The following is a 19,792-nucleotide window of genomic DNA, read 5'->3' as shown; positions in this document are numbered from 1 at the left end:
GCTAAATGAGGCCTGCTGATGAGATATTTATTAGGCAACTTTAGGGGAGCTATATTCCTCCATGACAGAGGGAATGCATAATTCTTAATACATATTCAATAGTTTGTTTATTACATACAAATTTACACTGAATGAATGATACACAAATGATGTCACACAAATGAAGTCTAACAACAAGTATGAAATTTTGCATGTCATTGTAGATGTTACTTGTTTAATTGTAAATAAACAGAGAATGGCAGACATATTTAATACATGTCAAATATATATATTTTGGCATTTAAAATGAAGCTACCAGTTTATGTCTGAGCACTTGATAAATGGCCAACAACAATGGCAGGCAAATTCAAGTTGATTGGTGTCTGCTGCTCATTTTTGAGACAGCAGATTACAATTCTGCTTGGGTCACAACTGAATCTCCTGGTAAGACATCAGTGACAAGTTGTCAAGGTCTGTTGACTTTAAATCACTTGCCCCTTACCTCTGTTGGTTTGAGCCCTGCTTTGGTTATCATCTGACAAAAACGCTCCAGCTGGCTGGCAGAATCTTAACCCTTAGCCTGCTAAATTTCTAAAATTGACTGGTCCATCATTCAATTTTGGCAATACCATTTATTATTCGCAGGGGTGTTCACTGAAAATTTACTGACTGAATAGCGAACAGTGCAGACCATGATCAGACTGCACGAATGTGCAGGCTGATCTTGGTCTGCACTGGTCGCAAAGGCAAAATCACTTGCCGCCAGCAGGCTAAAGGTTAATTATTCTGTCCATGTGCCTGCTTGTGTCTGTTGTAATACCTGGACCTGACTTTAGGACTTTTCTATACTACAAAAGCTAGAAAGTCTGTATGATGAATATTGTGTCAGTGAGTAAACAAAGAGAAATGCAGTATGTGACAGACTTGCAGTGTATGAGATGATTTAAATTTTCACTGTATCTGTGATGAAGCTTTAAGGCAGTATCATGTTAAACTGTATCCTAATATCTTATTTAAGTACCAGAACAGTAGAAGGAAAAATGATAAACTATAGTGATAAGTACGGTATACTGTAAAATCATTAAAATTCCTTGTTCACAAAATTCTTCATGTTTTTAGCTCACCTGTCACAAAGTGACAAGGTGAGCTTTTGTGATCGTGCAGCGTTCGTCGTCCGTCCGTCCATAAACTTTTGCTTATGACCACTCTAGAGGTCACATTTTTTATGGGGTCTTTATGAAAATTAGTCAGAATGTTCACCTTGATGATATCTAGGTCAAGTTCGAAACTGGGTCACGTGCGGTCAAAAACTAGGTCAGTAGGTCTAAAAATAGAAAAACCTTGTGACCTCTCTAGAGGCCATATATTTCACAAGATCTTCATGAAAATTGGTCAGAATGTTCACCTTGATGATATCTAGGTCAAGTTCGAAACTGGGTCACGTGCCATCAAAAACTAGGTCAGTAGGTCAAATAATAGAAAAACCTTGTGACCTCTCTAAAGGCCATATTTTTCATGGGATCTGTATGAAAGTTGGTCTGAATTTTCATCTTGATGATATCTAGGTCAAGTTCGAAACTGGGTCAGGTGTGGTCAAAAACTAGGTCAGTAGGTCTAAAAATAGAAAAACCTTGTGACCTCTCTAGAGGCCATACTTGTAAATGGATCTTCATAAAAATTGGTCAGAATGTTCACCTTGATGATATCTAGGTCAAGTTCGAAAATGGGTCACGTGCCTTCAAAAAGTAGGTCAGTAGGTCAAATAATGAAAAAAACCTTGTGACCTCTCTAGAGGCCATACTTTTCATGGGATCTGTATGAAAGTTGGTCTGAATGTTCATCTTGATGATATCTAGGTCATATTTGAAACTGGGTCAACTGCGTTCAAAAACTAGGCCAGTAGGTCTAAAATTAGAAAAATCTTTTGACCTCTCTAGAGGCCATATTTTTCAATGGATCTTCATGAAAATTGGCCTGAATGTTCACCTTGATGATATCTAGGTCAGTTTCGAAACTGGGTCACATGCGGTCAAAAACTAGGCCAGTAGGTATAAAAATAGGAAAACCTTGTGACCTCTCTAGAGGCCATATTTTTCATGAGATCTTTATGAAAATTAGTGAGAATGTTCACCTTGATGATATCTAGGTCAAGTTCAAAACAGGGTCACGTACCTTCAAAAACTAGGTCAATAGGTCAAATAATAGAAAAACCTTGTGACCTCTATAGAGGCCATATTTTTCAATGGATCTTCATGAAAATTGGTCAGAATTTTTATCTTGATGATATCTAGGTCAAGTTCAAAACTGGGTCACATGAGCTCAAAAAATAGGTCACTATGTCAAATAATAGAAAAAACGACGTCATACTCAAAACTGGGTCATGTGGGAACAGGTGAGCGATTCAGGACCATCATGGTCCTCTTGTTTTGTTCTTTTAACAGCTTGAGGGGATATGTATTTAAGTGGATTTCAACTTTAAAATAGGAAATAAATGAGAAATTTAGCTTGTTCTTGTTGATTAGATTTTGTGGATTGCACGCAATGATCAGTTTCATGAAAATTGGTACCTAATGAATATTAATGATTTTACAAAACATATGTCTTCAACTTACTGTCCTTAAACTCTGATGATTTTATAAACACTATTGTTCTTCATCTGTGACATCGCTCACCTGCAAAGCTTAATAGGGAATGTGCAAATCTTAGGGTTGTGAGTTGGATCCACATGTGGAACATAATGTTCTGCTTGACGGTTTGATAACAGAAATTTTGTCCGAAGTCATTTTGTCATTTACAACCGATTCGTGTGGAGAAGTTGGCAACCAGATAATACTTGTACAGAAATCCAAGAATACTGGTTAGATTAAGTGCCTGACATTACATAGCTGAAATACTGTTGAAAAACACAAGACAGTTGTCTGTCATGTTTTTGTTAAAAGCCATTGTCAGGCTGTCTGAAATTTGAGATCCTGAACTTTGAATGTATTACACTTTAATACTCACTATTGTCCGTAAATGTATATACAAATTAAGTGTTTTCTTCAAAACGTTCCACCATACAGATGATGGTGAGTACTGAATAGAATGCTAGCAGAAAGCATAGTTTATAACAGCAGAGTTCAAACTTTTAACAAAAAATACTTTTAAATGCAGTTTTGAATTTCACAAAGCTTTGAGAATCTTTTAAGAACATTTTAAGAATCTTCATTAATGCAGAGTTCAATTGAAAAACTTTATTCTCAAAAAAAGATTAACAGTAAAATCTGCATTTTTCAGAAATTGAGTCTAAATTAAGATTTAAACCATTGATGAATTAATCATAAGGTATACTGGACTTTCGTTTTTATGTCTTTACTTTTCTCATGCTTTCATAACAGCTGAAATAAACCATATCAAAGTGAATAAAACTCTAGATCTTCTTCCAAAGATGCAAACTATATCTCTTTTTATGCCCCTGAAGGGAGGCATATAGTTTTTGAACCGTCTGTCCGTCTGTCGGTCTGTCCGCATTTTTCGTGTCCGGTCCATATCTTTGTCATCCATGGATGGATTTTCAAATAACTTGGCGTGAATGTGTACCACAGTAAGACGACATGTCGCGCGCAAGACCCAGGTCCGTAGCTCAAAGGTCAAGGTCACACTTAGACGTTAAAGGTCATTTTTCATGATAGTGCATTGATGGGCGTGTCCGGTCCATATCTTTGTCATCCATGGATGGATTTTCAAGTAACTACGCATAAATGTGTGGCACAGTAAGACGACATGTCGCGCGCAGGACCAAGGTCTGTAGCTCACAGGTCAAGGTCACACTTAGACGTTAAAGGTCATTTTTCATGATAGTGCATTGATGGGCGTGTCCGGTCCATATTTTTGTCATTCATGCATGGATTTTAAAATTATTGGGCATGAATGTGTACCACAGTAGATGACGTGTCACGCGCAAGACCCAGGTCCGTAGCTCAAAAGTCAAGGTCACACTTAGACGTTAAAGGTCATATTTCATGATAGTGCAATGATGGGCATATCCGGTCCATATCTTTGTCATTCATGCATGGATTTTAAAATAACTACGCATGAATGTGTGGCACAGTAAGACGACGTGTCGCGCGCAAGACCCAGGTCCGTAGGTCAAAGGTCCTAAACTCTAACATCGGCCATAACTATTCATTCAAAGTGCCATCGGTGGCATGTGTCACCCTATGGAGACAGCTCTTGTTTTTATCTAGAAAAAAAATTCAATATTTCATCTCTAAGAATACAAGGCTTCATTAAAAGCATTATGAAATGCATGCTTTATAAACTGATATACTATACTACAAACATATTTCTAGGCTCTATACTGTTTTAATAAATTATTGCATGGGTTAATTTATGCATATTTTACATTATGCAACAAGGGTCCAAGTTTACGAAAAATGAATTTGGTGACCAGTCTAAGAACTCTAGCAGTTGATTGGTTGTTGCAGAGAGAAATTTTGAAATTGACCAGTGAGTAGCAATGTTCCATTTTGAGACTGGTGAACAAATTCTGTTTTTTTGTCCCAGCCTTGGTACAGAAATCAGTTTGAAAAGATGTTTAAAAGAACTATATCTTTTGTGCTTTTGGACTGACTGCAAGGATTTTTGTAACTGATAAACCTGTATTAGGCAGATAGTCAAGGGAGCAACTCTGTCTGGTTGCTTTAATCAGGTGGCTGCTTTAAGACAAGCAGATACTAGAACAAAATTTTGTTTGGGAAGTAATCTGGCCAGCTGCTTAAGGCAAGTGGCTGCATGCTTAATACAAGTGGCAACTTAATATAGGTGGCTGCTGAGGCAGGTTTTCAATAGTAATATTTTTTTTATTTATTTATTTGATACTTTTTTAAAAAATCAGAAAAATCTCTAGCATTAACATTTACCCTATAAATCATAAAAAGCGCAACCTTACTACATTATTATGTATTTTAAGATTCTTCAAGGTTGGCAGAATGGTATTTGCAGTCTTAAATGCACTGCCTTACTATTGTAAGAGTAATTTGTAAATTTGGCAGAATGGTAACTGCAGTCTTGAAAGCACTACCTTACTGTTGTGTGTTTTTTCTACTTTACAGTATGGTAGCAATTCCAGTGTATGTGAAACATAATATATTCTACAGAGAGGGTAGTTCAGGAAGATTTGATGTTTCTATAGGTGCTAAATCAACCATGGGCAAAACTGTAAGTAATTATATAATTCTGATGTAACCAAACTTTTTCTGTGACTTTTTAACAGTTGTCTGTCTATATGATATGTAAATCAGATTTTTGAAATTTGCAAAATGTAAGATTTTTTATTCTAACACTTTTAAGATTTTCTTTTATATAAACAAAGAAGGATTTTGCCGTGTATTGTCTTGTCGATTAAAGCACGCTACTTTTAGTGTGAAGGGAAGTAATGCGACCATTTACGCCTAAAAAGGATTACAGATTGGTATCCCTTACTGGTGTAATTTGAACATGTTAGAATAGAAACAGATTTTAGTTTTGCGTGCTTTGTTTGCAAATAAAACACGGTTTTTCGTTCAGATGCGTCTTAATTAATCACTCAGGCCTTCGGTCTTCATGATTAGATTACTATGCATCTGAACTCAAAACTATGCTTTATTTGCCAGCAAAACTAAAATCTTTTTCCCAAATTTAGCATGGTATAGGGCATGTAATAATTTGTCACAAATCACTGATTTATATTGGGAAGCTGTTCCTTATTTTTTGTTGAGAACAAGTAAATAATGTTGTTGAAATCCAGAAGAACATGAATCATTGGCATACATAGATTAACAGAACTTTCTGACTGAACTGAAATACTGTTGAAAACAAATATGGCATTTAGCTTCTAACAAGCAAAATTTAAAATAACAGATTCTGGTTAATCATCTTTTAAGACTTTATTTGCAAGACTTTGGACAACTTGAGAGTTGCTTGATAAATTGTTCTAGTTTACCCTTTATAACAGTTTTCTTTACTTTTAACAACAGGTTGAGAGTTTGGTATTGGAGTGTCCCTTCCCAAAGTCTGTATTGAATGTGACCTTGACCCCAAATCAAGGTAAATATACATTTGATCCCACAACAAAGTTGATGAGCTGGGATGTAGGTCGACTAGATCCAACTAAGACGCCAAATATCAAAGGAACAGTAAGTTATATTTGCAGTTAACATTGAGTTACTTTTTCCATTTATGTATGTTACTATAATTAGTTAAAACATTTATTTCTACAGCAGTTTGCAGAAAATATGATTATTTTAGATTTTGTGTACTAAGCTCAGTCATTTCTTCATTGACTTTCAGTAAATTACTGAAAATCATTTAACCTTTGGCCTGCTGATGGCAAGTGATTCTGCCTTTGCAACCAGTGCAGATCAAGATCAGCCTCCACTGCAGGCTGATCATGGTATGCACTGTTTGCTATTCAGTTGATAAATTTTCAGTGAACACCCCATTGAATATTAAATGGTATTGCCCAAATTGAATGATGGACCAGTCCATTTTAGAAATTTAGCAGGGTAAAAGGTTAATTTCATTGGCATAAATTTTTGTGGTTTTGGCCAAAACAGCTATTACTTAGGGGCTTAAATTTGTTGCTGAAAAAAGATGAGTATATAGATTTTTTTGTGTTCGTTTGGATTTAGTTTCCTGGATTGACACAACCACGAATGCCATGAAAATTAGTTCTCAGTGAAAATTAATGATTTCACAGTTAATTGGAATTTGTATTTGACTATTTGTTGGTGTTTAATTCGTTTGACTGACAAGCCCATTCAGGCCAGGAAGAATTAATCTCTATATGAAAAATAATGATTATATACACTCTTCGCTTCATACAACGGAATGTGAAAACTGACAATAAAAAGGTCAAAATTGCTGCCTATAACACCTATGTCCGCCCTCAACTTGAGTACTGTTCAAGCGTCTGGCATCCTTGGGAAAAAACCCTCACTAGCAAAGTCGAAAACGTCCAAAGGTCAGCTGCTAGGTACATCATGTACGACTACAGTTACACCAGTAGTGTTACACAAATGCTGAAAACTTTAGAATGGAATACACTTCAATATAGAAGGTTACACAACTCATTAGTAATGTTTTATAAAATAAGGACCCAGACAGTTGAAGTCGATCAATCTCATCTTATTCCAACTAGAAACCTAAATTACTTAATCCCCATGTCTCACACTCAGTACTTTTCTAACTCCTACTTCCCAAGGACCATCCGTCTCTGGAACTCCCTACCAACTTATGTTAAATCTAGCCCCAGTCTCGGTATCCTTAGAGAGAGGCTGGCGGTGGTCAGTATGTAATTCTATTGCCTCTGCCCCATTTTAACTGTAGCATACTGTCTTTTTTAGCTTTTATTATTTTAACATTGTAACATATCATTTCTTTAACAACTGTTTCTCTGACAGCGCCGCCCAGTGATAGTCGGAAATCGACGGTTGGGTGAAAGATGTAGATGTAGATGTAGATAATATCTCTTGTCTTTTCAGATTAACTTACAGACAGGCTGTCCAGTCCCAGAAAGCAACCCAACATTATCTGTAAGTAATTCCTGTATTATTTAATATACACTTGTTGAATGGCTTGCCAGTCAATGGTCAAAACTATTGACCTCAAGCCATTCAGTAAGTGTTTTATTACATGACATCTTTAGATAATTTAATTTATTTTTACAAGTTTTGATTTAAAACCCAGCAAAATATGGTGTTGCATAGATAGACAAGTCATACAGTACAAAGTGTGGACTGGCAGTTTATATATGGAGTCATGTTATAAATTATAAGACAGTTACATTTTGATCTTTGCAGTATTTTAATCAGGATCTTATTTTTGCTATGGAAGGGAGGGTGGGGGAAATAAGGAATTTTGTTTATAAGTTTGAATAAGTATGGGTGACATTTGCTGTAAATATCTCAGAGGACCATATGACATTCACTGTAAATATTTCAAAGACAGTATGACATTCATTATAGATATCTCAGATGAGTGTTTGACATTCACTATGAATATCTCAGAGAATGGTATGATATTCACTACAAATATCTGAGAGTACATCTTGACATTCACTATAAGTATCTCTGAGAACATTATGACATTCACTATAAATATCTCAGAGAACATTATGACATTCATTATAAATATCTCAGAGGACGGCTAACATTCACTATAAATATCTCAGAGAACATTATGACATTCATTATAAATATCTCAGAGGACGGCTAACATTCACTATAAATATCTCAGTGAACATTATGACATTCATTATAAATATCTCAGAGGACGGCTAACATTCACTATAAATATCTCAGAGAACATTATGACATTCATTATAAATATCTCAGAGGACGGCTAACATTCACTATAAATATCTCAAGAGGACGGTGAGACATACACTGTAAATATGGCAGAGGACAGTATGACATTCACATTAAATATCTCATTGGAGAGTATTACATTCGCTATAATACATATTTCAGAGACGGTATGACATAAACTATAAATATCTGAGAGGATGGCTCGACATTTACTGTAAATATCACAGAAGACGGTTTGACATTCATTATAGATATTTCAGAAGATGACTCGATATTCACTATAGATATTTTAGAGGACAGTATGACATTCACTGTAGAAATCTCAAGAGGACGGCTCAACATTTTACTATAAATATCTCTGAGAAAGGCGTGACATACTCTGTAAATATGGCAGAAGACGGTATGACATTCAGATTAAATATCTCGGAGGCAAGTATGACTTTCAATATACATATCTCAGAGGGCAGTATGGTATTCGCTATAAATATCTCAGAGGACATTATGACATTCAATATAAATAAAGCAGAGGACGGTATCACATTAGCTATGAATATCACAGAGGATGGTATGGTATTCACTATGAATCTCTCCAATGATGATATGACATTTGACATAAATATCTCAGAGGTCAGTATGACATTATATACATCTCAGAGGATGGTATGACATTCACTGTAGATATCTTGGAGGACAGTATGATATCCATTTTAAACAACTCAAGAGGACGGTATGACATTCAATAGAAATAGCCTAGAATATCTTATGACAATTGCTATGAACATGACAGAGGACTATATGAAATTTATCATAAATATCTTGTTTGATTGCAGCTACAGTTTACCATTAGTACTCTGGCAATCTCAGGGATAAAGGTCAATAGACTGGATATGTATGGAGAGGTAAGTATGTTTTGTACTGTAGAACTCTGTGATACGACTACCCCTAAATTGAGATCTACCTTTATTAGGACCACTTATTAGTAGGATTCTGCTGTAATCGTTTACTGGCTCAACAGTCAGATCGTAAGGAGAGCTGAGACTCATAAATTGCAGAGTCTTGAGTTCACTCCCAGGGCAAAGTGTATAATCTCCATGACAATTTGATAAAAAGCATTGCATCTGAAGTCCTTTGTCCTCCACTTGTGATTCATGTGGAGAAGTTGGCTGATATTTTGGTAGAACAGGGTTAGCACCTCGTAACCTGTACAGAATCCAGGAACACTGGTTAGGTTAACTGCCTACCATTACGTAACTGAAATACTGTTGAAAAACGGCACTAAACACCTAACAAACAAACAAAACATACTCAGTAGGTAGAGTACTAGACTCATAGCTTTAAATCCTATTTGTGATCTCTTATTCCTGTAGGGAAGTTGTGAGTTACTTGCCTGTGTATAAAAAGAATTGGAACCACTGCCTTACCCTTGCATGATCGTAAGAGGCGACTAATAGGGTCTCAACACTTGGTTTTGCAGTAACTCTGTGATTCCAGCAGGTATGCAAATTTTGATTCCATACCTCATGTTTTTTTATTTCGATGTAAATGAGATGTGGAACCAAAATTTGTAGTCCTGTTTGGCGCCATATAACCTATACTGTGTTGGTGCGCCGTAAAACCGTATAAAAGATAGGATACTAGTAAGAGATCCAGGAACATTTAATTTATTAACTAACTGCTCTAAATAATGTAAATCTGTTGAAAATCTGCTTTAAACCCAACAAAACAAAACATTCAAACCACTTGTACAGTACTAAGGCTATACCAGATTGGATCTATGTTTATCATTCCCATTTTTTAGCTCACCTGTCACGAAGTGACAAGGTGAGCTTTTGTGATCGCGCGGTGTCCGTCGTCCGTGCGTGCGTCCGTAAACTTTTGCTTGTGACCACTCTAGAGGTCACATTTTTCATGGGATCTTTATGAAAGTTGGTCAGAATGTTCATCTTGATGATATCAAGGTCAAGTTCGAAACTGGGTCACGTGCCATCAAAAACTAGGTCAGTAGGTCTAAAAATAGAAAAACCTTGTGACCTCTCTAGAGGCCATATATTTCACAAGATCTTCATGAAAATTGGTCAGAATGTTCACCTTGATGATATCTAGGTCAAGATCGAAACTGGGTCACGTGCCTTCAAAATCTAGGTCAGTAGGTCTAAAAATAGAAAAACCTTGTGACCTCTCTAGAGGCCATATATTTCAAAAGATCTTCATGAAAATTGGTCAGAACATTCATCTTGATGATATCTAGGTCAAGTTCGAAATTGGGTCACGTGCCTTCAAAAACTAGGTCAGTAGGTCAAATAATAGAAAAACTTTGTGACCTCTCTAAAGGCCATATTATTCATGGGATCTGTATGAAAGTTGGTCTGAATGTTCATCTTGATGATATCTAGGTCAAGTTCGAAACTGGGTCGCATGTGGTCAAAAACTAGGTCAGTAGGTCTAAAAATAGAAAAACCTTATGACCTCTCTAGAGGCCATATTTTTCATGGGATATGTATGAAAGTTGGTCTGAATGTTCATCTTGATGATATCTAGGTCAAGTTTGAAAGTGGGTCACGTGCCATCAAAAACTAGGTCAGTAGGTCAAATAATAGAAAAACCTTGTGACCTCTCTAAAGGCCATATTTTTTATGGGATCTGTATGAAAGTTGGTCTGAATGTTCATCTTGATGATATCTAGGTCAAGTTCGAAACAGTGTCATGTGCGGTCAAAAACTAGGTCAGTAGGTCTAAAAATAGAAAAACCTTGTGACCTCTCTAGAGGCCATACTTGTGAATGGATCTCCATAAAAATAGGTCAGAATGTTCACCTTGATGATATCTAGATAAAATTTGAAACTGGGTCATGTGCCATAAAAAACTAGGTCAGTAGGTCAAATAATAAAAAAAACCTTGTGACCTCTCTAGAGGCCACACTTTTCATGGGATCTGTATGAAAGTTGGTCTGAATGTTCATCTTGATGATATCTAGGTCAAGTTTGAAACTCGGTCAACTGGGGTCAAAAACTAGGTCAGTAGGTCTAAAATTATTAAAATCTTTTGACCTCTCTAGAGGCCATATTTCTCAATGGATCTTCATGAAAATTGATCTGAATGTTCACCTTGATGATATCTAGGTCAGTTTCGAAACTGGGTCATGTGCGGTCAAAAACTAGGCCAGTAGGTATAAAAATAGAAAAACCTTGTGACCTTTCTAGAGGCCATATTTTTCATGAGATCTTCGTGAAAATTAGTGAGAATGTTCACCTTGATGATATCTAGGTAAAGTTCAAAACAGGGTCACGTACCTTCGAAAACTATGTCAATAGGTCAAATAATAGAAAAACCTTGTGACCTCCCTAGAGACCATATTTTTAGCTTTTCTGATTGCTCGATGTCCCGCGTCCGTCGTCTGTCGTCTGTCTGTCAACATTTAGCTTGTGTATGCGATAGAGGCTGTATTTTTCAACTGATCTTCATGAAATTTGGTAAGAATGATTACCTTGATGAAATCTAGGCCGAGTTCGAAAATGAGTCATCTCGGGTCAAAAACTAGGTCACTAGGTCAAATCAAAGAAAAACCTTGTGTATGCGATAGAGGCTGTATTTTTCAATTAATCTTCATGAATATTGGTCAGAATGATTGCCTTGATGAAATCTAGATGAAATCTAGGCCGAGTTCGAAAATGGGTCATCTGGGGTCAAAAACTAGGTCACTAGGTCAAATCAAAGAAAAACCTTGTGTATGCGATAGAGGTGGTATTTTTCAATTAATCTTCATGAATATTTGTCAGAATGATAACCTTGATGAAATCTAAGCCGAGTTCGAAAATGGGTCATCTCGGGTCAAAAACTAGGTCACTAGGTCAAATCAAAGAAAAACCTTGTGTATGCGATAGAGGCTGTATTTTTCAATTGATCTTCATGACATTTGGTCAAAATGATTGCATTGATGAACTATAGATCAAGTTTGAATATGGGTCATCTGGGGTCAAAAAGTAGGTCACTAGGTCAAATCTAAGAAAAACATTGTGTATGCGATAGAGGCTATATTTATGTCTCCCCCAGGAGACATATTGTTTTTGCCCTGTCCGTCCGTCCTTCCGTCCGTCCATCCGTACGTCACACTTCATTTCCGAGCAATAACTGGAGAACCATTTGACCTAGAACCTTCAAACTTCATAGGGTTGTAGGTGTGCTGGAGTAGACGACCCCTATTGATTTTGGGGTCACTCCGTCAAAGGTCAAGGTCACAGGGGCCTGAACATTGAAAACCATTTCCGATCAATAAAAAGAGAACCACTTGACCCAGAATATTGAAACTTCATAGGATGATTGGTCATGAAGAGTAGATGACCTCTATCGATTTTGGGGTCACTCCATCAAAGGTCAAGGTCACAGGGGCCTGAACATTGAAAACCATTTCCGATCAATAACTAGAGAACCACTTGACCCAGAATGTTGAAACTTCATAGGATGATTGGTCATGAAGAGTAGATGACCCCTATTGATTTTGGGGTCACTCTGTCAGAGGTCAAGGTCACAGGGGCCTGAACATTGAAAACCATTTCTGATCAATAACTAGAGAACCACTTGACCCAGAATGTTGAAACTTCATAGGATGATTGGTCATGAAGAGTAGATGACCCATATTGATTTTGGGGTCAAAGGTCAAGGTCACAGGGGCCTGAACATGGAAAACCATTTCCGATCAATAACTAGAGAACCACTTGACCCAGAATGTTGAAACTTCATAGGATGATTGTCATGAAGAGTAGATGACCCCTATTGATTTTGGGGTCACTCTGTCAAAGGTCAAGGTCACAGGGGCCTGAACATTGAAAACCATTTCCGATCAATAACTAGAGAACCACTTGACCCAGAATGTTGAAACTTCATAGGATGATTGGTCATGAAGAGTAGATGACCCCTATTGATTTTGGGGTCAAAGGTCAAGGTCACAGGGGCCTGAACATGGAAAATCATTTCCGATCAATAACTAGAGAACCACTTGACCCAGAATGTTGAAACTTCATAGGATGATTGTACATGCAAAGTAGATGACCCCTATTGATTTTGGGGTCACTCCATTAAAGGTCAAGGTCACAGGGGCTTGAACATTGAAAACCATTTCCGATCAATAACTAGAGAACCACTTGACCCAGAATGTTGAAACTTCATAGGATGATTGGTCATGAAAAGTAGATGACCCATATTGATTTTGGGGTCACTCTGTCAAAGGTCAAGGTCACAGGGGCCTGAACATTGAAAACCATTTCTGATCAATAACTAGAGAACCACTTGACCCAGAATGTTGAAACTTCATAGGATGATTGGTCATGAAGAGTAGATGACCCCTATTGATTTTGGGGTCAAAGGTCAAGGTCACAGGGGCCTGAACATGGAAAATCATTTCCGATCAATAACTAGAGAACCACTTGACCCAGAATGTTGAAACTTCATAGGATGATTGTACATGCAAAGTAGATAACCCCTATCGATTTTGGGGTCACTCCATTAAAGGTCAAGGTCACAGGGGCCTGAACATTGAAAACCATTTCCGGTCAGTAACTTGAGAACCACTTGACCCAGAATGTTGAAATTTAATAGGATGATTGGTCATGCAAAGTAGATGATCCTTAACGATTTTGGGGTCACTCTGTGAAAGGTCAAGGTCACAGGGGCCTGAACATTGAAAACCATTTCCGGTCAGTAACTTGAGAACCACTTGACCCAAAATGATGAAACTTCATAGGATGATTGGTCATGCAGAGTAGATGAACCCTAACGATTTTAGGGTCACTCTGTTAAAGGTCAAGGCCACAGGGGCCTGAACATGGAAAACCATTTCCAATCAATAACTTGAGAACCTTTCGACCCAGAATGTTGAAACTTCATAGGATGATTGTTCATGCAGAGTAAATGACCCCTATTGTTTTTGGGGTCACATCATTAAAGGTCAAGGTCACAGGGGCCTGAACATTGATAACCAGTTCCGATCAATAACTTGAGAACCACTTGACCCAGAAAATTGAAACTTCATAGGATGATTGAACATGCAGAGTAGATGACCCCTATTGACTTTGTGGTCAGTCTATTAAAGGTCAAGGTCACAGTGGCCTGTTCATGTAAAATCATTTTTTGGAAATAACTTGAGAACCAATTGACCTACAATGTTGAAACTTAATAGGATGATTGGACATGCAGAGTAGATGACCCCTATTTATTTTGAGGTCACTTGATCAAAGGTCAAGGTCACAGGAGCCTGAACAGTGACTTGAGAACCACTAGGCCAAGAGTGTTGAAATTTAGCGGGATGACTGGACATGCCAAGTAGATGATCCCTATTGCAGCCAACCATCAGTGTCTCTTTGACTTTCGCTCTGATCCCTATTGACTTCTTGCCTATAGGACTTTACATTGGGGGAGACATGCGCTTTTTTACAAAAGCATTTTCTAGTTTTTGATTGATCTTCCTGAAATTAAGTCAGAATGATTGCCTTGATGAAATCTAGGTCGAGTTTGAATATGGGTCATCTGAGGTCACAAACTAGGTCACTAGGTAAAATTAAAGAAAAACCTTATGTATGTGATAGAGGCTGTATTTTTCAATTGATATTCATGAAATTTCCTCAGAATGATGGCCTTGATTAAATCTATGTTGAGTTTGATTATGGGTCATCGGACTCAAAAAGTAGGTCACTAGGTCAAATCAAAGAAAACCCTTCTGTATGCGATAGAGGCTGTATTTTTCAATTAATCTTCATGAAATTTGGTCAGAATGATTGCCTTGATGTAATCTAGGTCAAGTTTAATTATGGGTCATCTGGGTCAAAAAGTAGGTCACTAGGTTAAATCAAAGAAAAACCTTGTGTATGCGATAGCGGCTGTATTTTTCAACTGATCTTCATGAAATTTTATCAGAATGATTGCATTGATGAAATCTAGGTCAAGTTCAAATATGAGTCATCTGGGTTTAAAAACTAGGTCACTAAGTCAAATCAAGGAAAAACCTTGTCTATGCAATAGGGACTGCATTTTACACTGGATTTCATAAAATTTGGTCAGAATGGTTGGCTTGATGAAATCTAGGTCAAGTTCGAATATGGGTAGTCTGGGGTCAAAAACTAGGTCACTAGGTCAAATCAAAGAAAATACTTATTTATACTCAAGTTTTTTTTGCTCCTATTTTAATGATAATTGGTCAGAATATTTTTTTCCATGAAATCATTAGGTCAAACATGTTTACACTAGCTGTTATCGTGTGTTTCTCAGGTGAGCGACCTTGGGCCATCTTGGCCCTCTTGTTCAATGGATCTTCATGAAAATTGGTCAGAATTTTTATCTTGATAATATCTAGGTCAAGTTCAAAACTGGGTCACATGAGCTCAAAAACTAGGTCACTATGTCAAATAATAGAAAAAACGACTTCATACTCAAAACTGGGTCATGTGGGAAGAGGTGAGCGATTCAGGACCATCATGGTCCTCTTGTTTTCAAAACCAACCTACCAGACAGGAAAAAAGGAAGTGTTTAATATTTTCAGAATTAATTTTTTTTATCAGACAGCTGAAGGCCGATGCCAGTAAACATAGATCCAATTTGGTATGGCCTGAATGGAATAAGATTGTTTATCCTGTGATTATTGGAGTAAAGAATTTAATTCTGTGAAGATCGTTTCCTATGTTACTAAGTGAAATTCTGTGAAGATAGCTTCCTTTGTCAAAAAGTGAAATGAGCCACGCCATGGGAAAACCGACTTAGTGGCTTTGCGACCAGCATGGATCCAGACCAGCCGGCGCATCCACGCAGTCTGGTCAGGATCCATGCTGTTCGCTTTTATAGCCTACTGCAATTAGAGAAACCTTTAGTGAACAGCATGGATCCTGATCAGACTGCGCGGATGCGCAGGCTGGTCTGGATCCATGCTGGTCACAAAGCCACTATGTTGGTTTTCTCATGGCACGGCTCAAATGTTTTATCAAGGAAAATGCTGTTGCTCTATTCATTAGTGCTAGATAGTTTTAAACTTGTTTATATATTGTATGCAAATAGGTTGCCATAGATACCAAAATAGTTTTCTCAAATTTTATTCAAGTTGTCTGCATTTAATACAAGAAAATTATTGCTATTCTTTTAGCATGCATTAAATATTCTTTTCTTTTCTATTTCCAGAAATACAAGCCATTTAAAGGTGTAAAATATATAACCAAAGCTGGAAAATTTCAAGTGCGGACATAACAATAGTGCTTAGGGCTAGTGCAATAGTGAAAATAAACTTACTACGGAGAAATATACATTTTAACGACAGACAATATATGTATTTATTAAAACTGAAACTTCTTGTTTTATATTGTTTTTGGTGTTGAGACAAGTGTTTGAATTGTGACAAAATGAAGAGTCTGAATCTATGAATAATAATGAGCTATAAATAAATGAGTTCTGATTGGTCGGAATGACCACTTTTTGCGCATAATACCACTTGGTATTGCACAAATTTAGTTTGATATTGAAGACATGTGCATCAGATTATGATATTGCGCAGGTCAAACTGGCCATGGAGAATTTATATTTGAGCCACGCAGTCTGGTCAGGATCCATGCTGTTTGCTTTTAAAGCCTATTGGAATTGGAGAAACTGATAGCGAACAGCATGGATCCTGACCAGACTGTGCGGATGTGCAGGCTGGTCTGGATCCATGCTGGTCGCAAACCCACTATGTTGGTTTTCTCATGACGCGGCTCATTTATACTTCATATCTAAAAATAGTTAAAGACATTATTATGATTGACCTGCATTAATGTTTAAATTTTTTTTGATAATTGTAAAAGAAGTTATGAATCATTTGTTGTATATTTCCCACCTTTTGTTATTCTTGTTTTTAGTCTGTTAATTACTGGTGTTATTTTATGACTACTAAATTCTGCTTATCTTATTGGTCAGTAACTGGTCACATGGAGGTCTATAGAAAGTGATATCTACTGCAAAAATGATATTCTTGTAAAACATTAGGGGAAAAAACTTTCCACTTGAACAGAACAAAATGAAATGAAGATCTGTTATTATTAATAAAGGGGCATACCTCCAGGTTTGTGTCAGTTTTTTTCCAAATTTAGAAAACGCTTTTGTTAGTACATTTGTAATTGTATAAAAAATGTAAAAGGAAGTGATGGAGTGAGGTCTTGGCAATATAATTATTTATAAAAATTAAAACGAATTGAATTACAACTTGTATTGTAAAACATGCACTTCTATTTTAAAGTGGTGTACCTGTATTGACAAATCGGCAGGTTAACATATTCTTCATATGCAATTTTGGCATTTTCCTTTGGAAAGGCCTCTGGAAGGCCATGTATGTGTTAAGTCACATTTAGTTCTAAAGAATGAAGAATTGAATAACGAGAGTACATAATCAGATGGAACTTGCCGAGTGTCATTACTGGTGCACTACCTTTGCTAAAAAAAATTCAGGAAACGTCCTGATAATCCTTAGATGTTTCCATTTGTTTAGAAACATTCAGATGTTAACATAGAAGCAAGTTCCTTTTGAAATTAGTTTTTAGGATTCAAAGTACAGTTACCACTCACTCAAGTTGTAACCTTTATCATGCTGGACAAGTTTGCTTCTGCCTTTGCGACCAGTGTAGATCATGATCAGCCTGCACATCCGTGCAGTCTGATCATGATCTGCACTGTTCGTCACTCAGTCAGTATCTTTTTGGGAAGCACCCCTTTTAACAGTTAATGGTACTGTCCAAATTGAAAGATGGACAAGTTCATTATAGAAATTTTGCAGTGTAAGGGTTAATAGTTTGAGCATCAAGGCTGACTCCAGCAATTAAAGTGATCCCTGAACATTTTGCTTATATTTTCTATGTTTGGATCTCTCAAAACACTGTATAACTCGAGCTTTTTCATCAAAACCATGGATAACCCATGCGTTTTACTCAGCCCCTTGGGACCAAGAGTGATTGGTGCTTTACTGTACATTGTATGAAACAAAGGTTGATAAAAAAAAGCATTTTCTTACCATTAAGAAACAGGCAAATACATTTGAATGATATTGTGAGAAGATGATCACTGATGTGAAAATGAAATATATGTAATAATTAAAATTTATAAAATAGAATGTGTTTTTGTTTTTGATCATTTGTCATAAGAATCAACTTTCAAAGGACAAATACTCATTTCATTATTGCTTACTGATGTGAATTAACTTAATAGAAACTTTCTTGAAAATATTTGGCATATTATGTAGTAATTGATTTCTTTTAATTAATTACTTGCCATGCTTGTTTTCTTATCGTGCTTGTTTACTTGTCCTGCTTATTTACTTGCCATGCTTGTTTACTTATCATGCTTGTTGGCTTGTTTACTGGTCATGCTTGCTGGCAACCCATTGTTTACTTTTCATGTTGTGGACTTGTCATGCTTGTTTACTGGTCAGGCTTGTTTGCTTGCCATGCTTGTTAACTGGTCAGGCTTCTTGGCTTGTCATGCTAGTTTACTGGTCATGCTTGTTGACTTGTCATGCTGTTTACTTGTCATGCTTGTTGGCTTGTCATGCTTGTTTACTGGTCATGCTTGTTGACTTGTCATGCTTGTTTACTGGTTAAGCTTGTTTACTGGTCATTCATGTTGGCTTGTCATGCTTGTTTACTATTCATGTTGTGGACTTGTCATGCTTGTTTACTTGTCATGCTGTTTACTTGTCATGCTTGTTTACTATTCATGTTGTGGACTCGTCATGCTTGTTTACTTGTCATGCTTGTTTACTGGTCATGCTTGTTTACTGGTCATGCTGTTTACTATTCATGTTGTGGACTTGTCATGTTTGTTTACTTGTCATGCTTGTTTACTGGCCATGCTTGTTTACTTGTCATGCTGTTTACTGGTCATGCTTGTTGACTTGTCATGCTGTTTACTTGTCATGCTTGTTGGCTTGTCATGCTTGTTTACTGCTCATGCTTGTTGACTTGTCATGCTTGTTTACTGGTTAAGCTTGTTTACTGGTCATTCATGTTGGCTTGTCATGCTTGTTTACTATTCATGTTGTGAACTTGTCATGCTTGTTTGCTTGTCATGCTTGTTTACTGGTCATGCTTGTTTACTGGTCATGCTGTTTACTTGTCTTGCTTGTCATGCTTGTTTACTTGTCATGCTGTTTACTGGTCATGCTTGTTTACTTGTCATGCTGTTTACTGGTCATGCTTGTTTACTGGTCTTGCTTGTCATGCTTGTTTACTTGTCATGCTTCGTGCTTGTCATGCGTGTTTACTTGTCATGCTTGTTTGCTGGTCATGCTTGTTTACTTGTCATGCTTGCTGGCTTTTCATGCTTGTGGACTTGTCATGCTTGCTGGCTTGTCATGCTTGTTTACTTGTCATGCTGTTTACTGGTCATGCTTGTTTGCTTGTCAGGCTTGTTTGCTTGTTTACTGGTCATGCTTGTTAGCTGGTCATGCTTGTTTGCTGGTCATGCTTGTTTACTTGTCATGCTTGCTG

At 36.9% G+C, this 19,792-nt stretch overlaps 1 protein-coding gene across 1 annotated transcript in view; it reads left to right on the top strand.

Moving 5' to 3' along the window:
- LOC123523115 (AP-3 complex subunit mu-2-like) overlaps window positions 1–18,417 on the top strand; it is a 34,419-nt gene extending 16,002 nt beyond the window's left edge. The window contains 5 exon segments of the mRNA XM_053549313.1: window positions 5,073–5,178; window positions 5,976–6,134; window positions 7,482–7,532; window positions 9,137–9,205; window positions 16,464–18,417. Coding sequence (XP_053405288.1) covers window positions 5,073–5,178; window positions 5,976–6,134; window positions 7,482–7,532; window positions 9,137–9,205; window positions 16,464–16,529 — 451 coding nt within the window. The 3' untranslated portion in view covers window positions 16,530–18,417.
- Window positions 18,418–19,792: the final 1,375 nt, after the last annotated feature.

This window comes from Mercenaria mercenaria, chromosome 8, assembly GCF_021730395.1.
Source record: "Mercenaria mercenaria strain notata chromosome 8, MADL_Memer_1, whole genome shotgun sequence".
NCBI lineage: Eukaryota > Metazoa > Mollusca > Bivalvia > Venerida > Veneridae > Mercenaria > Mercenaria mercenaria.
The sequence above is the reverse complement of the archived record's forward strand: the minus strand, read 5'-3'. Positions and strand labels throughout refer to the sequence as shown.